The sequence below is a fragment of the Empidonax traillii genome, unplaced genomic scaffold, assembly GCF_003031625.1.
Source record: "Empidonax traillii isolate 1590-97213 ecotype Southwest subspecies unplaced genomic scaffold, ASM303162v1 scaffold148:size1803964, whole genome shotgun sequence".
In the NCBI taxonomy this organism is placed as follows: Eukaryota; Metazoa; Chordata; class Aves; order Passeriformes; family Tyrannidae; genus Empidonax; species Empidonax traillii.
This window is the reverse complement of record NW_020955341.1, coordinates 1,273,325-1,295,229: the sequence shown is the minus strand read 5'-3', so window position 1 is coordinate 1,295,229 and position 21,905 is coordinate 1,273,325. Positions and strand designations below refer to the sequence as shown.

The 21,905-nt window shown below is 38.2% G+C and overlaps 1 protein-coding gene across 1 annotated transcript in view; it reads right to left on the bottom strand.

Moving 5' to 3' along the window:
- Positions 1 to 21,141, bottom strand: part of TRIM66 (tripartite motif containing 66) — a 53,006-nt gene extending 31,865 nt beyond the window's left edge. Inside the window, exons 1-4 of the mRNA XM_027884543.1 lie at positions 21,046 to 21,141; positions 20,549 to 20,723; positions 10,259 to 10,362; positions 5,140 to 5,287 (exon numbers count right to left, since the gene is read on the bottom strand). Of these exons, the coding sequence (XP_027740344.1) occupies positions 5,140 to 5,287; positions 10,259 to 10,362; positions 20,549 to 20,723; positions 21,046 to 21,138 (520 nt within the window). The 5' untranslated portion in view covers positions 21,139 to 21,141. The remainder of the gene's footprint in view (positions 1 to 5,139; positions 5,288 to 10,258; positions 10,363 to 20,548; positions 20,724 to 21,045) is intronic.
- Between the last annotated feature and the right edge of the window lie 764 nt (positions 21,142 to 21,905).

Here is a 21,905-nt window from a genome sequence, read left to right as displayed (position 1 = left end):
GAACCATCAGCATTATTAGCACATTGGGATATATACAAGGACAACAAGAAAAATCAAGATTGCACCCTCAGAGTACTCCAGCAAAGACACTATCCCATTATTCCTTATCAACACATGAGAAATTAAATAATACAATCCTTATTAGAGAACAAATATTGATAAAAACTTTAAATTATACAAAAATATCTATTTATATATCATTATTTGCTCATAGACCATCCTCTCATCCTGTAGCAAAATGAAGCCTTTCATAGAATCAAACTTTTGAAGTGATAATGCTGCAATAACAGACCCACAGCGTACAACAAGCTGTACTGACTCAGTCACTTCAAACTGGAAGAAGTGACAGCGAAGTCACAACAGAGAAGTAGAAAGGCTACGAAAACCTGATGGCTGACAATGAGAATGAAAATAGGGAGAAAACCCATGCCACGCTCTAAAACAACATATCAAATTGCCAAGTTTTTAGATTGCTCTCTACTCTAAATATTTCTAAGAAGGTTGATTTACTTCCTCCAGTTCTATTGACTTTCCTTGTGCCTCCTTAACAACGTGCAAGAAGATAATTTGTGGCAGATTAGGCTGAGATTTTATGTAACAGCATTACATAGTTTACATTGTTATGAATTATTTACTGCAGTATCATGCTTTATTCTTCAGGGAAGTTTACTGGTTTATATAATTATTAAATCAAATGCTAATAGATAGCATTATTAAAAGAGGAAATTAGATTAGGCTTTTTTTAGCCTGTTCCAATATTTTGTTCTAGTAAGGTATAAACCAAACTGACCTCCATAGCAATTTTTTTTTCTGATTATATTGCAAATATGTACTTTTGTATTAAAACCTGCAGCTGCCAATGCAAATAATATGTAACAAGCAGGTTGTATAACCAATATGTAGTCAATGTGGATGTCAAACATCCTCTTTTCCTCCTTTATAGGGTCAGATTTTTCATCTTAAAAGGAAAATAAAAAGATCATAATAACTGTCTCAAGATTCATGGGCTGGAAAAGCCTCTCAAAGTGTTCAGCATCCACAAAGCATACAAGCTGTTTTTCTGAAAACTCTTGATAAAATTAGCCATATTAAACTCCAGCTTATGAGATACTGTCTTTAAGGTCTGTGTATAACAAAGCCTAGTCACGATCTTATATAATGATTATTCCATTTTTCTCTCTGCAAAGGGTTCTTTACCCTTTGGTGATTGTAATCAACCCAGAGAAATCAGTGGGTCTTTTTATTACCATGTCAGATTTAAGAGACAGGCAGATTCCAAATGCAAGCTAAGGGTAAAATCAGTGTTATCTAACTACAACACAGACCCACATCCTCTGCCACGAGTAATCCCCTGACTCAATTGACATGTCAGTGAGAACTGCCACTGAGCTGTGGTATTCTTGACCTACTTTACACTCATCTCACAGCAACACTCTTCAGTTTAAAAATAAGTTTAATACTTAGAAATCAGGTGCTAAACAAGGGCAAAAGCTTGTTTTTTTCTAGAAACACATACCTTGACCACAACTATCCATGTCAGCTTCTTGATAAGAACCTCATTTAATGAAAAGGGAAAACTCAGTTGCCCTAAATTCTGATAATTCATCCTTTGAGTCACCATTTTCTCCAGCCTATATTTTCTTTATCTCAGGTGTATCTCTTGAATAATTAACAGAAAGTTTTAAATCTCTGTTCCTCCAACCAGTTCATGTCAACTTTGGAAAAGCAATCACATCTTAGCAAATAGAGTTCTCCCTCCCAGCATAAATCACAGTGGCTCAAACTTTGATTTTATAGGTTCATACTTAACCTTGAGAGACTGAAAGAAAAGGAGAGTATAGCAAAGAGCAAATTTGTGCACTAGCCTGTAAATAGCTGATACGTCAGTACCAGATCATTTACTCCTAATACAGTTTTGACAAAAGGATTGTTTCTTCTCAATTGCAAACCACGAATTTCCGTAACACAAGGAAAGAGTCTGCACTAATACCTAACGTTCTTTTGAGAAAGTTGGGACTAAGGGAGCTTCTAGTTTTGTGACTTTAAGCAGTTCAAGAATTCTGAAGAACTTTGAACTTAACTAAGTTAACTTACTCCTAGTGTTAATAAAGAGCCCTCCAGTGAAGTGCTCATTCTGCAGAGATTATTCCCCCAAGACTGCTGCTTGATCAGTCATAAAGCTTTGGCCCATGATGCCAGCATCTATCTCTCCAGTGCTCATCAAATTCATTCCAGAGGCAGATTTCAAAATTTTGACATCTTGTGGTCACAAAGTTTTCAGGGTCGTTTGTTTGTTTTTGGAGAGGGGTTGTTTGTTTTCAGTTTTTCCCTAACTCTCAGGAAACATCAGCGTGTGTTAAAAACAGCAAGTAGCTGTTTTGACTCATCTGTGAATCACCTCTCACCATCTCTTCATGTTCATAACCAGCAGTAATTGCCTGGCACTCAAAAGAGAACTGCAATTTTTGACAGTACCTCTAGAAGTGGTTCAGCTAACAATACAGTAGAGCAACTATACAACATATAAATGATAATGGCAAACTGGGGGGGTGGAGGTAGGGGAGATGGGAATCACAGTACTGTCCAGTGTGTGCTATATTTCTGGGTTTATGCTTAAAAAATTTTGTAGAAGTTCAGTAACACTTTTAGCTAACCAGCTGGGACACAGAACACTCTTACAACTTTTCAATCCAGTTCTCAAGAAGCACATTCAAAACAATGAACTCTAACTAGCACATGCACACATCCCCACCTCCAAACTACCAAAAGGCTATGAAAGTGATTGAAATAAAGTTTTCTCATAAAGCTGTTTCCAAAAGGAAAGCAGCCATTTCCAATACAAAGAAGCCCTCTCAGGGAATCCCTTACCGACAGTAATCATTTTGTGGGCCTTTATTTCGACTCACAAAGGATGAGTCAGTCGAAAAAATGAAATCGGGTTACTTTAAAATCGTTTTCCTCTTATAAAATATGGCATTTTTGTAGCCCAGCTCAGTCCTGCCTCTCCCCATGCCCTTAGCACCTAAACACAAATTTGAATGATGAGTAAATTCTCAAAAATTGGATGAATTTGGCACACTGCTACGCACCATGGCCTCAGGAGTCACCAGGCTAAGGATACTGCCAGGCATCCAACTCAGCCATTCAGCTGTGTGATCTGGGTCTCATTCAGCAAGCAGTGGATGGCCCAGGAAGGAAGCAAGAGGATGTGCAGTGTCACTGGAAGGGGAATTCTGTCAGAGGGCTGCAGGCTCTGCATGGCAGGGGGTGATCAGATGTGTTACACTGAGCACAGATGACATGAAGAAGCAGAAAGGTTTCCCAGGGAAGCCAGGCTCCTCTGGTTCTGTCACTCCAAGAAGAAATTGTTTATCAAAATTAGTAGAAATAGGGAGGATTAGTGAGGGGTTTTTCCTACTTTACTTCATTTCAGACCCATGATATCTTACACTTTTCAGATGACAAAAGAAGGTCTGGCCTTTATAAAGCAAATGGTAAAACACAGAACAATTTAAAGGTGTAAGACCTCTTAATTCTTACAAGGGCTTACAAAGAAGGTGACTTGTTTAGAAGCGCTGAATACACAGACTGAAGATGGCAATTGAATCTCAAAGCAGAGATTCATGCTTTATTTCCAGAAGACCAAAGAAAAACCCAAAACCAACAGTCTGAGTTCAAGTATTTGCTTTCTTTGCACTATCGTGTGGGGATATCTATGTCCTAAATAAATAAAATATATAATAATATTACATTCCAAATATTTTTTTATATTAACTAGCCTATATGTGCACTAACAATCTCCTTGTTCATGGGGTTTTTTTTCAGCACATAGAATTTTAGGTTAGTGCTAAACTCTTTCTCATCTTATGTTTTTGCATCTTTTTATTGACATAGCACACACAAACCCACAACTAAGTCACATGTGTATTTTCTTACCAGTATTTGTCAACAATATGAGCTGGTAATCTTACTTAAAGTGAAATGAAATTATAAACAGTTGGAGCCTCAAAACCACAGTCCTTATCTTGTCATCAACTCAAGAAGAAAAACATATTGTCCATCCAATCAGGGCATTTGAGAGGGGACTGGGGGGACTTCAGTTTATGTTATTCTCTAGAAAAGACCCAAAAACCATTTAAATGTAGTCTGTGCTTTTTTATTACTACCATTTTTATGGACTTTTTTTTTGTTTACACCCTATTTGGCAAAGGCACATCATGCCTCAAGTGCCTCAAACTCTGTCTGATATGGCCACCCACTACTTAAAAGAACTCCATCTATAGCAAGTACAAAGTACAAGTTTCTACAAGAAAAATACTGGAGAAAAAAAATGAAATAAAAAGTATAATTAGTGGGCTATATTTATTCCTTTTTCTGTCCTTCGTCTTCCCTATGAAGAAAAATGAGAGTGCAGCACAAACTCTCTAGCACGAACAAATTCATATCTGAGCAAAGTGTAAAATAAAACCACTGTATAAAATTGAAAAATTCTTATTTTAGGTTACAGACTGCTTACATAAGTTTAGGTTAGGATACTCCACAGCAGATTTCTGGCATATGAATAAAGTAAATAATGAGCAGTAAGAGGAGATGGTAATACTTCCTGTGGATCATCATTGTATAGGGATAAGACATATTTGCCAGTGGGCTTCACTTGTGCTTGCTCATGGCAAAATACACTCAGGACACATGCTTTTCCCTCCAGACTTAGAAAAGGAACATCTTGCAGTGATCACAGCCTTTTGCTGTCTGTGACTCCCTCACACACCTTGCCCACATACACAGGAATTGCTTTATCGTAGTTTTCTGAATGAAGTTACCCAAAGGAGGACAGAAATACTAAAAGGGCAAGGCCTGTTGCTGTTGTAGCCTTTCTCACTCCACATATTGGAAAGGCATCTGGAGAAGATCATATCTGTGAAACACAAATGTCCAAACTGTTTCTAATACTGTGGAATGCTGATTGTGGCAATAGCCTCAAAGCTGGAGAAAAATCACATAATCTCCCATTGACAGGTACATCACCTTCTGAGTCACACAGCCAGGGCATGGTGTCTGTGGCACAGAGCCTGCAGCTACTCCTTTTTCAACTGAATAACTGATATGAGAAGAAATGATATTTCAGGGTGTGTTGGGTACCTGTGCAGCCTTTCAGGGATACAGGCAGGAAGCGGTCTCCAGTTTCCTTGCCATGTCTGTGCTCCTCTGTGCATGAGCTGCACAGCCACTTATTGCATCTGGTACAGAGACTGTGAGCAGGTCTCTTCTCTTTACACATGGAGCAGCTCTAAGAACAAAAAGTGCAATTACATACACGGATAATAAATTAACGGTACAAACTTGTTTTTAGTAGACCATGATTCAGATTGGTAGGCTTAGTATTTTCTGTTCTCAGACTAATGCAATTCAAGTTATCTTAAGAGTCTGGTTATGGCAGAAAAAAATTAGGACTTGAAGCTTTCAAATAAAATTGGTTGTCTTTCAGTGCTTTAGCACGATCAAACATAATTATGACATGATGAAAGAGTTATTCAGCAAAATTCTAGGGTCCATGTTATACATGAAGTCAGGAAAAATAATCACAACAACTTATTTCTTGTGAACTGAAGAAGCAATGAAACTATGAAATAAGACTTGTTTGATTTAAGTTAAGGAGAGGTAGGTTAAAAGTCACTCTGAAAATGAGAGGCATGCTCTGTCCATTTCTGTTAATGCTGTAGTACTTACTGATGGCTTTAACACATCAAATGAGTGTAGATCTTACTTTTATATATGTATATGCATAAATATATTTACATAGATAGATACAGATATTTTCCACCTCAGAAAAGACAGTCTAGGTTGCCCAGTAATTATGTGAAATGTTAGAAACGCCATCAAAAAGTTTTTTAATCTAACTGCCATTTCCTTTCTAATCATAGCATTATGCAGAAGCATTTTACCAGATCGTTTTAGTGTCATGCATTAATTTGTTTGTTACTAATTATTTATTAAGGAACTAAAAAAAAAAAAAAGTTGGCTATTTCTGCTTTCATGCATATGAAAGTAAATTGGAGCTATGTCAGCAGAGCTACTCTAAATCTATACTGCTTTATTTAAAATTAGAGCTTACTCTATTTGCTTTAGCATTGTACAAACCACTCTGATACAGCACAACTGTAAGAAAAATACATAAAGCATCCTAATGGTAAGACAATTTAGAAAACAGTGTAGGGATACCTACATACTATTAATGATAAACTTAGTTCCTGTTATCTGAAGAGCTGACTGGAAATGAGCTTAATTTATATCTTGATAGTGATATCAAGGTATAAATATATAATATTATATATAAATATAATATTAAACATTATCTACAATACGTGGTGAACTGGAAACATAAGACACAGGAACCTTAGAAGAACTGAAAACCTTATTTAACTCTTGTCTCTATTGATTGAACAGTTTAGGCAATGCCCTTTGTTATATAGGCCATGCTGCCTGGATATGTCACTAAAGGGGAAAGGAATAAAGCAACACATGAATGAAGTGGGTAATTTGACCTTTGGTACTCAGAAGGAACTCAAGAGTAATTTCAAGATCAGGATAATGATAATTCTTTCAAAAAGGATTTGCACTAGGCGTAAATCATCTTTGAAAACTCCCAATATTCATATTTTTGACTTACCACTGCCACAAAAAGGTACTAATGGGCAGAATGAGCATAGGGATGCAATTTTACCGTCATCAAAGCATAAAGGCTTGGCCATCAGTTAGGGGAACTGAAACATTTCCTCCAGGGTCACAATATATCTAGTGTACATATAGATAATTCTTCAATATTGCTACTACTTAGGGCTACTGAAATAAATAATAATAGATGACAAAATTGCTTCCTAAGGTGTCCTTTCTGTTGGACATCAGCTTATCTTCAATTCAGTTCTGATTGCATCCCAGTTATTTGACAGGAAACATGAAGAGAAGGACACTGAGCATGCACTCAGCATGTAAACCCTGATGCAAGTTCTGATCAGTGTAATGGAAGAGTTTCTCTTTGTGGTGTCTCAGGGAATAGAAAGCCTGAAGGGAGAACAATCGCAGTTCTTGGCTGGTTGCCTTAGTTTTAAATCACAGCTTTAACGTTTAGTGGAACATCTATATCCACCTAAATTCTGAGATACGAGTGAGTGAAGTTCTGATTCACTTCAGCACAAGAAGAAAAATCTTGTTCTGCTAAAATTCATTTAAACTTTACCATTCCCTTCAGTGGGTCTGGAATTTCACAACAGGTCTCTTATCAACTCACTGTTCAAGAGTTTCTAAATATTCACAGTCTTTTTCTAACAGATTGGGCAATTCTTGACAATAAGACAACAAAGCAAAATTTCAAATGTGTTTAATTGTCTAGAGAGGGAACTGTCTGTGCAAGCCATTCTGCTATTTTAGCCATTTGCTTATCGACATGTTTTTCTGAAAGGTACATGTAATAATTTAAACCAAAAAAGTCTAATAAAACTTACATAACCAAAATGCAAGGCTATTTATGCTTGGGAGCAAAGCTTGTTATATAAAAAGAAGTGTCTAATTTAAAATGTAGGCCCATCAAGGGCCAGCTTAGGGATCAGGCCAAAAGTTGAGGGATACTCTTCCTTCTCTGCAGTAACCAAAACTGCTTAAACACAGGTTTACCTGTAACAGTTCAGCTGTCAATCTGACTAGAATTTATATTGACACTGTTCTGTGTTAACGTTACTTTTGAGTTGCAAAGTGTTTCCAGAGTTACATTATTTATGAAGTGGAAATGGGCTTTTGGGCAAGAGATTCTGAATTGAGTATTTTTGAAACTCCTGTTGCTGGCACATAGCACATTCTATCATTCATGCTTCACTATCTCACACACTGAGAGACATCTTGCTTCCAAACACTTTGTTACAAGCCCTGACAGATTCCCATTTGAACATATTAGGTAAATTAAGAGAACGATGGCAGTTCAGCTGTCTCAGCTAGATGACCTGGTGCTTCTCCTTTTGATGTCCCCAGTGGTGAAACTATGGCTTTAATTTGGGGGCTGGTGATAGTGGTTAAAGACAGTTAGCAAGCGAGCTACATGACTTGACTGTTAATAAAAAGAAAGTAAGCCAAAAACTGTGAGGAAGGTTCACAATTTGCTCTAGGGTACTCATATGCTCCAGTGAGAAATATGCTTTACTGAACAGCTCTTAGGACTCCGAAGGGATTACAGAAAAGAAAAACCTTCTTTTAAAGATGGTTTGAAAAAAATATTCTAATGGTTTTGAAGACATTAGATATTCTCATTTGATTTCCTTTCTACACAAACTCTCATGGAAAAATAAATGATGTGAGTCACAGTAATTAAGAAATCCCAGTGTAGTAAGTGCATTTTAAACATTCAGAAATATCTTACAAATTTGCTTCTTCTTTTTGAAGAGCGCATGTGAATAGACCTCTTCTTGCTTTAGATCAAGTGATGTTCAAGTGATGTTGTACTCTACAAGCAACTTATACCTGAGGATGTCTACACACTTTGATTGCATTGACTTTATTTCCCCAGAACACTCCATGGATTAGGTTGCACATTCTTTACTTTTTAAAAGTAGAAAAAATGAAACACAGAAATGACTGACAGGGAAGAAGTGCATCACCTCTGGAACTTTTTCCAACCGTGTCACTGGGAAAGTCATTTGCTCAATTTAAATAGGTCTCAGGCCTTCTGCACAGGACAGAACTGATCTATAAATTGTTGCTGCCTCTACAGAGGTTAAGAGGAGTGGAAAGACATATCCTCTTTCTTACATTATGGAATTGTAAAGTGCCTGAAACTGAATATCCAATATGGCTGTCCAGTTTCTTTAGGAATCAAAAGTGCAAAAGAGACAGACTGAGGCCCAAGAGTTGGTGCAGAAAGTGAAGTCCTCTATCCCTGCTTCTTGGTTTCTCTTCCCTTGCCTTGGACCCCATTTTGTATAATGCAGCCAGCAGGCTACAGAGTAATTTTGACAAGTTTTCACCTGTTTTAACTCCCAGCTATAGGTAGTACTATCACATTCTGAAATCAATCTTACTCATGCAAATAATAGAATAGTGTTTTGTAACGTAGGGGGCAGACATACACAGCTTTCTCCATCCCTCCTGTCAACCCAAAGTAGTGGCAATTACGAATAGTCCTGCCTGTTAACTGGATATTTAAGAGAAGTGAAATCCATCTATGTAAAGTATCAATACAAGGCCAAGGTAGTAATCCTTTGTCTTCTGATTACCCTTTGAATCCATTCCCCAATGGGAAAATGCAATGCAGTGTGACTCTTCTTACCGTTAAAACAGACAATCAGAAAATTATAATTGCCCACACGATCTAATGGGTAATATTGTTGTAACCATTCAGTCAACAATCTGTTGCTGTGACCAGCAGGTCAAGGAGGTGATCCTCCCCCTCTGCTCAGCTCCAGGGAGGCCACATCTGGAGTACTGTGTTCAATTCTGGTCTCCACAGCTCAAGAGAGACAAAAAGCTACTAGAGAGGATCCAGTGGAGGCCACAAAGACAAGGAATCTTGAGCATCTCTCATAGGAGGGGAGACTGTGGGAATTGAGCATGAGATGGGATCTCATTAATGCACATAAATATCTCAAAGGGGTGCCAAGGGGATGGTGTCAGACTCTTTTCAGTGATGCTCAGTGACAGAACAAGGAGCAATGGACAAACTGTAACACAAGAAGTTGCACCTCAACATGAGGAAGAACTTCTCTCCATTGAGGGTGGCAGAGCACTGGAACAGGCTGCCCAGGAAGTACATGGAGTCTCCCTCTCTTGAGACATTCAAAACCCACCTGGACATGTTCCTGTGTCACCTGCTCTAGGTGACCCTGCCTTTGTGGGGAGGTTGGACTGGGTGATCTCCAGAGGCCTCTTATAACACTGACTATTCTGTGACTTTTTTACTTTGTGTTGAGAGCAGGAAGAGGGCAATGAGGGATCCAGGACTTTCAGTATCTTCCTAATATACTGTTTATCACAGATACACTAGGATCAGTATTTTTAATTGGCTATTTGAAATACAGAGAGTAAAACTGGTTCTTCAACTAAAATTTAAAAAGTACAATCAAGTCGGTATGTCCATCTCTAGTAGTGAAGCAATTCCAGTGCTGCATAAGCAAACTGTTGAGTCTGTTGTCCAAAACAAAATTTGCTCTGTTTTCAGTGTTCATCTGGTACTGTTTCAACAACACACAAGGCAACCAACTTAGTGGTTTTCACTTACCTTTGCCATAGCTGAATCACCAGTTGGAAAGTCCTTGAGGAAGAAATTCTCAACTACATCCCTCGCAAAGCAGGTCTGTTTGCACACAGGACAGGAAAGGATACCTGAATTTTTAAGAAAAGAAAACCACCACAAATAAAACAATGCAGCACCAGCCATGTGAACCAGGAAATTATACAAACCACACTTCAGTATCGCGGTTTTTATATCACATGGGCAGTTCCAGGAAACTAAGGCATCCTTCAAGCCCTAAGTTACATGTGGCTAGATCTAGTTCCATACATAGAAAAGACAAACAAAGCAACAAAATCCCTAGAAAAACAATACAGTTCAGTTGACTTATTGCAATATTTATCAGTGATATCTGCATGTCCAAATTCTCATTAGTTCCTTAAGGCTTACAGATTTGATGAAAAAGGAGCTGCACTTTAAAATGTATTTCCTCATTACATATCTACTTATGCTTTCTGATATTTTCTAAGGTTTTCCTTAAACATCACCAGAGGGGTATCCACTAGTTTCACAGTGCAGGATGCTCTCAAGTGAAGTGACAGAAGAGCAGCATGCTGCTTGCAGAAGCAACAAGTCAGAATACAGGTAAAGGATAAAAAAAACCAGCTGCATAAAGAAAAGTCAGAATCACAAACCATCTATCAAAACATGACCACCCCTAAAGCAAAGCAAAAAAAGCGCAGTATGGACAGCAAAACCTGTTCCACTTTCATTATCTACTGAGCACAACTGGAATGAATCTTTGTGTCTGTCTGGGCTGAGAAGCAGCAGCTCAAGCAGGTGTCCATAACTGTACACCTGCATTTTTTCACCTCTGTTATTTCATTCCCTGACTCCCTGGGCTAGGACTTATATTTGGCTAGAAGCTCCAGTGCTTTGATCTGGGTGTTTTTTTTAAAAGGACAGTACATGTTTTTGAAAACAGTCCTTCAGAGATGGTGGTGGTGTCTTACCAAGTCTTTTTTCTATTAAAGATTTTCTGTCCTGTTGAGAACAGAATTTCAGTGCTATGCTCACCTTGCCAAGTCACCTGTTTATGATAACTACCAGTATTTTCCATGACTAAATGTTGTAAACTCACTTAAAGCAAGATTTTAAAAGCAAGATCAATGACAATATTCTACTGAACTACGTTAAATGTGCTCTTTTCCCTTCACTAAAATTACTTTTTGCATTACCTTGTAGGTTAATTATACCTTAAGTTGTTTATTACTCTTTGTATTTAATAGTTAAAGTGAGATTCATGTTTTGCAGGTGCTTAGTATCACCTGTCCCTTAGAACGTGGCTCCTTCAGTCCCTGGCCAGATGCCCAATGCTATTTCTGAATTTCTTCCATTCTCCAGTAGCCCAGAGTTGGGCTACTGTAACTTTAACAGCAGCATTTTACACTGACACACAAACCCCAAAACATTCCTACATTACCACTTCCGACAAAAGCACTACGCAGTCAGATGTCTGATCATGTTCGCTTTCATTCATAAATGTTTTGAAGAAACCTTGAGTTCTGATACATCACCTTTGAAGAGTACACCTTACTAAGAACCACTTCCATGAGGTTTAGGTGTCTTTTAGTACAAATCTTGTATAAAAGCAAAAGTACAATTGTTTACTAATTTTCAAGGTAGCATTTACAACAGAACAGTCTTTTGGGGGCCCAAGTGGCAGACTATGGTGTACCTAAACTAGTTTAACTGTGCATTTCACACAGCAATGTCATGCAGACAAGAGAAGGAACAAGCAGTACCCACACGTGACTGTGCAACTCAGCTATAAGTCATCCCAGGGGAAAAGGCAACACAAGCAATTGCTGAGGCTCTGCTCATCTTCTGGGCATGTAACCTGAATCTTGTTTAACTGTATTCTGGTCACACGAGTTACAAAGATGATAAAAATTTATCTGATAAAGATGCCCATGATGGCAGAGAGCTGTAGAAGTCTTTTAAACTTTTCCTTTACTTTGCACCCTTAATATAAGGAGTGCAGTTGAAAAGGTATCTTAATTACCTGCAATTTTTGTAGCTAATCACGTCTTCATATGTTACGCCCTAGGACAACACACCAGGTCACACGGAAACCTCTCCATCCTTTCCCAAATCAGTGTGTGTGTGTGTCTTTTAGATATCTCTTAACACCTCAGTTCTCTAGAGAAATGTCAAAACAACAGGAGCACTGCAGTACGCAAGACAAGCTGTGTTACACTGACAGTGCCCTCCTACTCCTCATAAATGGTGCTTACTACAAGCACTAATAAATTTTACTGCTAATTCCTAGGAGGTGAAACAGTTTTCAAGTTTCCCTGTGAGCACTGCACAAAGTGCTAGAGTTGTAACAGCAGCAGAAAGAAAAAGACAGATACATTGTGATTGAAAAGCTAGGAAGTAAGAGACCTCCTTTCCAAGCAGGTTCTCAAATAAGTCTCATGGGACAAGCTCTAATTCTCTGTGCAGTGAATAGGAAACCATCTCCTGACTTCACAGAGAATCGCCTTGAGCCCTTTGAGACTTGGAAGCAGCTTCTTTCTCCCATAACAGCATTGCCCAAGCAGGGCCAGTTCTGGATCTGGCAAACACTAAGACCTCTGTACTGAGGCTACAGAATACACTGCAAATGGACCAGGGGGGAGATTACCAACAGGTTACTTTCTGAAGTAAGAAATGCGTGACTCGCACAGTCATTCTCTCATCTACATGCCACATGAGTGAGCACACACTCTTACACAAAACATTTCTGGGAATAGCTGCTTACTGGGAAACAAAAACATAGAACTTTGCCATAGCAAGGACAGCTTCTGTCTACACACCACACAAGATAAAAAAGTTAATGTTGCAGTTACTATTTCATTCAGTTAGTGTGGAATGTTCTATCAAATTGTACCAATTGAACGATACTTAATAGAATGCCTATGGCCTCAGGCATGTTCATGTGAACTTTGAATTCTGCTGATTTGTTACAAACCAGTGAAGTATAGAATACAGTATAATTAGAATGCATTAATTTGATAATGAGCAAGACTGTCTTTTAAATGTTTTTAAATTACAAACATTTAAAGCAAACTTCAATACTTTTCACCCTTAGAAAGCATAAATCATGCATGGATTTCAGTTCTGCACAAAAGCCTCCTTATATATTTTGAGGAAAGCAAAGAAACGTGAAAGAGTCAAGATTTTGAAGGTAGATGACATTACTGCTGATTATGATTTTATGATTTTATTATTATGATTACTGCTTCTATGATTAAGGGATATCCAAAGATGATGCCCTGAAAGCCATGGCACAATTTTTTCTTCAGGTTTTATATCCAAGTTATGCTACTGAAATCAGTGCTGTTCCAGAGATACACATGGAGCAAGTTGCACACATACAGATCAGAATTTTGTATCAGACTCACTACAACAGACCATCAAGTACAGCTTTGATTGCATAAATGTCAAAGTGTACCTTAAATATCCAAGTAACTGTAAATTATAATGATTTAAAATCTAAAACTCCCCTGAGGCGAACACATGTAGAGCTCTCAGCTTAATTAAAAAAAAAAAAAAAAGAAGAGCATAACAGTTAACAGTAAAAATAATGGAGACACCATGGCAATACAGTATCAGAAGTCATCTCCTACTCATAGGAGAACTAATCGAAAGCACATCCTCACCTGTCCTAATACTGACTTCCATATCTAAGACTTTATTAAAAGCACACAAGACAGATTTTCACCTTGCTAGAAGAGGGATTACCTGAATGTGATGGCTTCAGAGATCATATTTGTTCAGCTAATTGGGCCTATTTAATATTTTTCTGTTCAATAAAAACCTGTGCTCTCTGGAAGTGCCCAACCTTTTTCAATATAAATTCCCCAAAGAATCTAATGTTAGCTTGGCATAATAAATACACTGCAGAATGGTTTGCAAAGCAATTAACCTGAAATTAAGTAAACCTCACATACATATTTACAAATAGTCACAAGCAGCAGCTACATCAACAATACAAGGGGAGGGCACTATATTGTGCTTGTGCTCAGAGTGCAAATCACCAGTAAAGTACAATTTCCTAGAAGCCCCTTCCTTACCTGTGCTCTGGATAAACAGTTAGAGAGCCACCCACAAAGTCACTTGTGTCAGGGAGCAGGTGTTATTAAGAGCTGCACACACGGTGTGCTCCCTGGAATCAGGCTGTGCCGCGATAAAAACTGAAGTCACTACACCTTTCACAGAATATCTGGGGCTGCTCCCCCTTCCTTTGGCCTGGAATGCTGAAAAATCAGCAGGGAAGGAAGGTGTACTGGGCCACTGCAAGGTGCAGAGTTTTTCTCCTCTTGCTTTCTTTCTTGTCCACACCTCAGATTCATTCAGGCTTCTGATAACTTAGTTATATTTTTCCTGAATAAAAATCCCATAGTTAAAAGGAGTACCAGTATCCTACTTCCTTTCTTGCCTGGGTCTTCTCTCAGTCCTCAGAAAAACCTGGAGCAGGTGTTTAGGTGGAAAAAGAGCTTTTCCAGATCCCCAGAGTAGCAGGTCTTACAATGCCATTCAGTCCCACAGTACTTCTTGCAGGCCATTCCCTAAATATTTTTCTTGCCTTCCTACCTTACCACTGCCTTCAAACAACACTGTTAATCTGTTTTAAGAACCTGTACTTGGCAGACAGCTCATTTAAATATATCATTATTACAGCACTGTGGGTGAAGAGAAGAGTAGTCAGAAGCCCTAGAGACTCACTGTTTGTGCGTATGAGAATGATGCAATTGCTGGATCTAAGCAGCAATTCAACATGGGATTACAGGATTTGAACAACAGTTTACATATTAAGAGATCAGGAGCCAGATTCAGCTATGATGCAATCATGATGCCTAAAGAGACTCCATTATTGATATCAAAACCTCTAGAAGTAGGAGAAAGCTGAAAGAGCTGTTGACATGTTCTATTTTTGCATGGAAACTAAATTGATAGGAATGAGGTAGGAACATTTGCATAAATTATCTTGTAGAAGTTCATTGACTCCTGCTGTTTAGCACTTGAAATCATTATTTATGACATCACATTTCACTGCCACAAAGTTGAGAATTAATTCAGAATGTCTAGCATGAATTCAGAAAGTCTAGCAAGACTCCTAATGTTGGATTTAAGCCCTGCTTCACTAGGATACACAGAATGAAAACCCTATTTTGGGATTATATGAGGGGAAAAAACACATATAAGCCATTTGCAGTGTATTTCAGTTATTGGCTAGTACTGAACAATCACTGGAGACCACAGTGTGCTGAACAGACTCCCACAAAGTTTCATTACCTGTGGAATTTAGAAGAATAGCCTTACACCGACATCCTTCCAGGGCTCTGCCACTCCTATAACTACCATCCATAGCAGGATAGTGCATCTGAACACCACCACAAAAGACACCAGCACTAGAAGAGACAATATCTCTGTGTGTATTTATGGCTATGTACAGGCATCTCTGAGCCCTGAAAAGCTTGAGCAGCAGATGTTTACTCTGCTGAATTGGTCTGCAGCCCTTTTTCATAAGCCACACATTCATGTCCATTCTCACACTCCCATCAGCAGCAGTAACTCGACAGAGGGTTGGGCAAAAATGAGAATTCAAAGGCAGTGAGTCCAGTAGTCAAATGCAGTTACCCAGCCTGAACACTGCAACTCCACACCTGGGGTATCCAAGATCGGCTTCCAGGAGAACAACCAGCTTCTGCCATGTAGTGTTCAAGCCTTAGTTCCCCCCAGGTCAGATCTCTCCCACCCCACAGCACTTTCATTTCCATTAATGAAAGTTGCCACGCTGTGTTACACCCAGGGAACAGTAAGCAGACAGCCATGTAGTGACCCTCAGACAGAGTGTTCCTTTGTGGAAGCACAGATAAAGAAAGAACTAGAATTTCTGAGTGCCCTCAAGTATTTACTCCACCTATATTGCAGCAATCTAATTTATAAGTGACAGAGCTATGGATAATTTGCAGCAATCACCTCTGAAACTGCAAAGTGTAACCTCTCTACCACGTATGGACACCAAGCACAAAGACCTTTTGAACATGAAAAGCTGCAGCTCACAGTTTGGTTTCAAGGTCTTCCAGTCTGATCAGGTTTAACAAGAAAGAACCCTCCAGCTGGCTGTCTCAGAAATAAATCAATGCAGATAATTAACTTATTATTATCATGAGAATTGATTAGCATAAAGAAACAAACAGTGGAACTACCATACACACCACATTTATACTTGCTGTCCACATGTTGCACCTATTCCTCTGCTCTTTTTCCTCCAACAACCATCAGAATAATTATTCTCAGAGAGCATTAACTACAGCTCAAGCTGCAGGCATAATTTACACTTCCTTGGAGACCCAATTATAGGTTATAGGAAACAGCTCTGAAGACAACCTCCCACTCTACAGTTTCATATTTATATAACTAAACCCCTCATTGTTTCACTTGCCTTTTGGATCTGGCAGCTGAACAACACAGTGCAATGGGATGACTAACTTTAAAACCATTTTAAGATGACTAAATATATACACTATGAACAGTTTTTGTCTTTAGAATAACCTTCCTACTTCTGTTTTTAGATGTAAAACTTTTACGTGGTGTTAAGTGGCTCTAATTAAAGCAAGAGGGTATTTTCCTTCAGAGTTAATAGATGCAGTGCATTGCATCACTTCCTTGTATGAGTGCACCAAAAAGTATTTTGAGGGTCCTGGAGACACCACAGCTGTACCAACACCAAGGCAGCCAAACTGTCTCACTGTAAGCCTAATTATGGTTTAAAGAACTCTGTTATTTTTTTATTTTTTTTTTAATACAGACTAAGTACAAGCTAAGGCACTGTGTGTTGACACCTGGAGTCTCCTTAAGCCAGTACATCATGCTTCTTATGCCAGAACTTCACACTGGAAGTGAGCCTAGAGCCAAAAGAGTCCTAGAGCTCAAAATCCTTTTCTTGAAATAAACCCCTTTGAAGATATCTCTGACCACATTAAATGTAACTATGACCAATGCCTGGCTGACATTTGGATGTGCCTCACTAACAAGCATTCACAATTAGGGACACATGGTTACATACAGCTCACACCATACTAGCTGAAGAAAATGTTTATTTTCAGGAGTAAATAATAAGATGCAGCAAGTGGACACCTGTCAACAGTTGAAGTCAGATGTATTCTCTTTAAAAGTCTGTTTTTCTCTTAGTTTTATCCAATTAGTTTGCATTTCCCATTTCCATACCAGGGAAATGGGTAACATAACGCAGTTACATTTCTTAGCATTAAGGTAACATAACCCAAGCGTAGACAGTTTTTTACTCATGTAAAAATGCGGATAGAAATTATCCATTCATTTTCCATATTTTTTGTTATCCAACCTAGAGAAGTACAAAAGGGCAAAGAACATTTTTAAAATAGAATTGCATAAAAACCCACACAAGTTCAATACAAAAACATGATAAAACTAAATGTAACACTTCACAAAGCAATTTACAAAGCTGGGCAACTACTAATCACATTTTACTAATATAAAGTGTAACTTAAAGGTTAGATTAATTATCCAATTCAGCCACAAACAATCTAAATAATACCAGGACTTAATATCAGTTAGCAGAAATCTCAAGGTGTTCCAGTATATCTTTACTGATCTACCTTGTTCTCAGGGGTCTAAAGTGTGATTGAGCAGTGGTTACCTATGACTTTTTTCTTCCTTAAGGAAAATAAAACCAAACCAACCAATCCTTTAGCAGAGACAGTCTTGCAAAAACATGAGCTACTCACAACAACACACCTAAACTGGTCCTCCTTTTGCAACTTTCAAAATTAATATTTAAAACACTGAAACAATTTAAATAATTTAACAACTTACAGAGAAGAAGATTTTCAGAAATATGGTAAGGAAAAGAAAAGAAAGACTGAGAATCTTAAAGTTCCCTTCATATAAGAAGCATATGTAGGAGCCAAACTCACAAAGATATCTTTCTTTTTCCACTCAAATTACTTCCAAACTCTCAGTTCTCACAGCTATACACATTCTGACATGTATGCAGCTTCTCCATATGAGCTCTGGCTATCTCAGAGCTTCCTTTCATGAGTCACCTTAAACACACATGGGTATAAAAGTAAGTTCTAACACCAACACCCACCAAATATCAGGACCACTTACCTCCAGCTTCTCAGCAATTTCAATACAACAACAATAAACTAGAAAAGAGCTTTCTGTTATGAGAGTACTTTACTTACACTTGTAGTAAAGCAGCATACAGAAACCTGCAAATTCAAGTATGCCTTTTGTAACAAATATCAGATTAACTTCACTTGGAAATACATTTAATTTTTCCTTTCTTACACTTTCTTGAAGAATCTATAGTGAGTAAGGAACACATTATTCTTACAGGCAATGTCTTATGTTTACTCAGCTAAAGCGGTTTAGCACTTGCATGTACAGTTTATTATTAGCACCTATGCATGATCATACTTCAAGATAACACTGAAAACTGAGTTGGCATTGTACTGCCCATAACTCAGCAATCAGTGCAGATAAGACAAGCAACATTTAGCATCACGTCAGCACAAGAGCTCACAAATTTATCCTGCCTGACTTATGGTGGCAGCGGTTTCAGTCGTTGACTTAATTAAGAGACACAGATGTTTTGGTTTTGCTGCTTTCCTTGCTCATATATTAACTGAGTCTCTGCACCTGGTGTCTCACTTCATTTACCAGGTCATCACTGTTCATTATTTTTCTCTGATCCTACTCTTTCCCATAGAAATTCCTTGCCTATAAGAGAATGAGGAAGTAAACAGAGAAACTTCAAGAATGCAGAAATAAATGAGTATTTATTTCATTTTAATATAGACAAAGAATTACTGATTTGCTTGGATTCTTGATCCAGCTTGAACAAATATCTAATATTTTAACAACTACAATAAAGCTGTACTTTATCCAAGATCACCAAGTGGTGGAAGTTCACTTTTCCACTTGGCAAACAGAAACCAAGAGGAGAGAGGAACAGCTGAAATGCCAAATAAGAATACATAACAAGTAATGGAGGGCTTGTTTCAACAGCATTTTTTTATGGAGTAGACCCCTCAGACTTTAGGCCTACTATGACAACATTAAAAATTTTAAGGGGACATTACTTGAAATGAATTCTTTGTTGCCTTTATCTTCTTCTCCTGCCTTCATATCTTTTTCTATCTGTACCCTAAACACAAACATCCCTTCTCCTTTGCCATTAAGTCATTCCCTTTTCCTTGAGTTTTGTGTTTTGCTAACCTTTCAACAGCAACCTCTTCAACTGTTTGTTCTCAAACCTGAAGTAGTCTACATTGTGTTATCAATTCTGATTACCATCACCTCAGGGAAGGTATTTTTTTTTTTCTACATGTTTCTAAAATCTGCTACGGAAAAGATAACAAATGATGCCTCTTACTCAACTAAAGCTCAAAGCCTATGAAAGTACAACTAACCCATATGCCTTTGCTCTTCTTATAAATTAGTAATGAGTCTGGAATGCTTTCCCACAGCAATTAAGACTCATTCAGTTACAATTACTGTATTCTCTCATATTAGTTTTAATCCAAAAGAAGTTACATGTTTTCTTTTAACATCACTACCAAAAACTGCACTAATAACTTCAGGATTTCAAAAGGCACAGCCACAAATGCTTCTCATCCTTATGAGTTTACTCAGCTTCTTAGGGTGAGTTACAGCCTCAAGTGTGCAGGGAGAGAGAAACCACATTTACAAAGGAGATAAAAGGAAGAGTTTCAGTGCACTAGAACACACATATTTTAACAACAATTATTATGACCTCTAATAGAAACCAAGAACCGGATGTTTTGTTGGTGTTATTGGGGAGACACTGAAGCAGGGGTGAGGGAAGGACAAAGCTATCACCACCACCGGTACCATAGAAATGTCCAACATGTCAAAAAGATTGCAAAAAGATGCAGCTTGGAAACTACCTTGTAGCATTTATTCATTTATTAAGCTAAGAAAACCAAATATTCATAATGTCACACTTGATAACTGAAACCTAGTCCATTCTGAAAAATGTTAAATGTTGCCTGACTGTGTCATTTCTCTTCAAAACACTGCTGTTGGATGAAAAACATAATGAAGAAGGCTTTTTCTCAATCCACTCTCTGCTCATACAAATCTGAACTGTCCTAATTTATCAGTTTAAAGTAGTGCTGTAGAAGAATAGGCTTCAAAAAGTACTTCTGAATCCACCTATTTTTATAATACTGTCATGCAAAGAGCACAAGCCAGAGATCCTTCATACAATATTACCTTCATACAGAACTTCATACTGAGTGGGAATGTAGCTGTATCCTTGAATCAAATCCGGAAGACAGTCCTTACAGAAGGAATGAAGGCAAGGCAGCATTCTGGGGTCTCTCCTACTCAGGTCCCATTTGCACACCAAACAGTTCCTCAGCAGATCCAGGGTCTCCATTTCTGTTGGCTGACGTCTGACATCAAAAACATGAAGAGTCACAAAATGGCTCATGACAAGCCCTTCACAAAACACTTGATCACTCAAGCGCAAACTAGAAGGCAACAGCGGGATGAACGATCAAACAAACAACATTAATTTAGCCCTTGTGCAAAAAAGAAGAAGTTCCTCTCAGCTGAAAATCACATACCTGCTTTACAGAAAAGAATATCTTTGCAGATTGTTATGCAGGAAAGTGTGGTTTAAGGTTTACAAACCATGATCCCACTATCTCTCTAGTATTTGCTACTTCTGTAAAAACTGAACTAATCTGTTCTATTGATCTACTTACAAAGCTGCTACCGGGCTGAATTGTCACACACTGTACATTTCCTGCTAGAAGCACTGAAACTGTGCAATAGAGATGGCGATATTCTCTGACCATTTTTACAATTTCACCTAAATATTTTACAGTTTTCAGGTAAAGCAAACAATGACCATAGCTGATCATGCGCCCATCGCTTCAGCAATGCACGTTAGAAAGTTGCCCTGAAAAGTGCACAGCATCTTCTGCCAATCTTCTTCATAGAAAATGCACTTCACAGTAATCAAATTTTGACAATCAAGATGACCACAGAACAGATTATAAACAAAACTTAAGCTTCCCACAAGCAGGACAGGGTTCCTCCTGCCAACCTAAGCTCCGCAAGGTCAACTGAGAGTTTTGCAGCTCACGTTTTACCCTCTGTTCTGAGATTGTGAGAGATGTTGATCAGATACAACCTGCAAAAGGCAACTTCTGCAAGTTGCATCAGAGGAGAAAAAGCAAAAAAAGTTTCCTCTGGAGTCACCCTTCTATCTGATCCAGCCTCCTGGGACCAATAGCCATGACATGGTGGCCCTGCCACCAGCAGTATGTAACTGAAGCTACAACATCCAGACTTCCCCAGCACAGAAAAGCAGTAGCTCTAATCTTAGGGCCATCTATTCTCTTGAAGGATTCTGTCTTGTGGGAGATTCCAGTTAGTAAGCGGCTCTGTTTTGTTTTGGGTTTTTTTTCTACAAGGCAAAAAATTTATGAGAGTCTCAGAAATTCACAGCCAGAAAATTTTTAAGGGTTGCATCCTGAAGTCATTGGTAGTTAGAATATTTTAGAGAAAAAAATGGACCCTATGTTAAAGTCTGTATCATATTTCATACCCAAGACCTGTT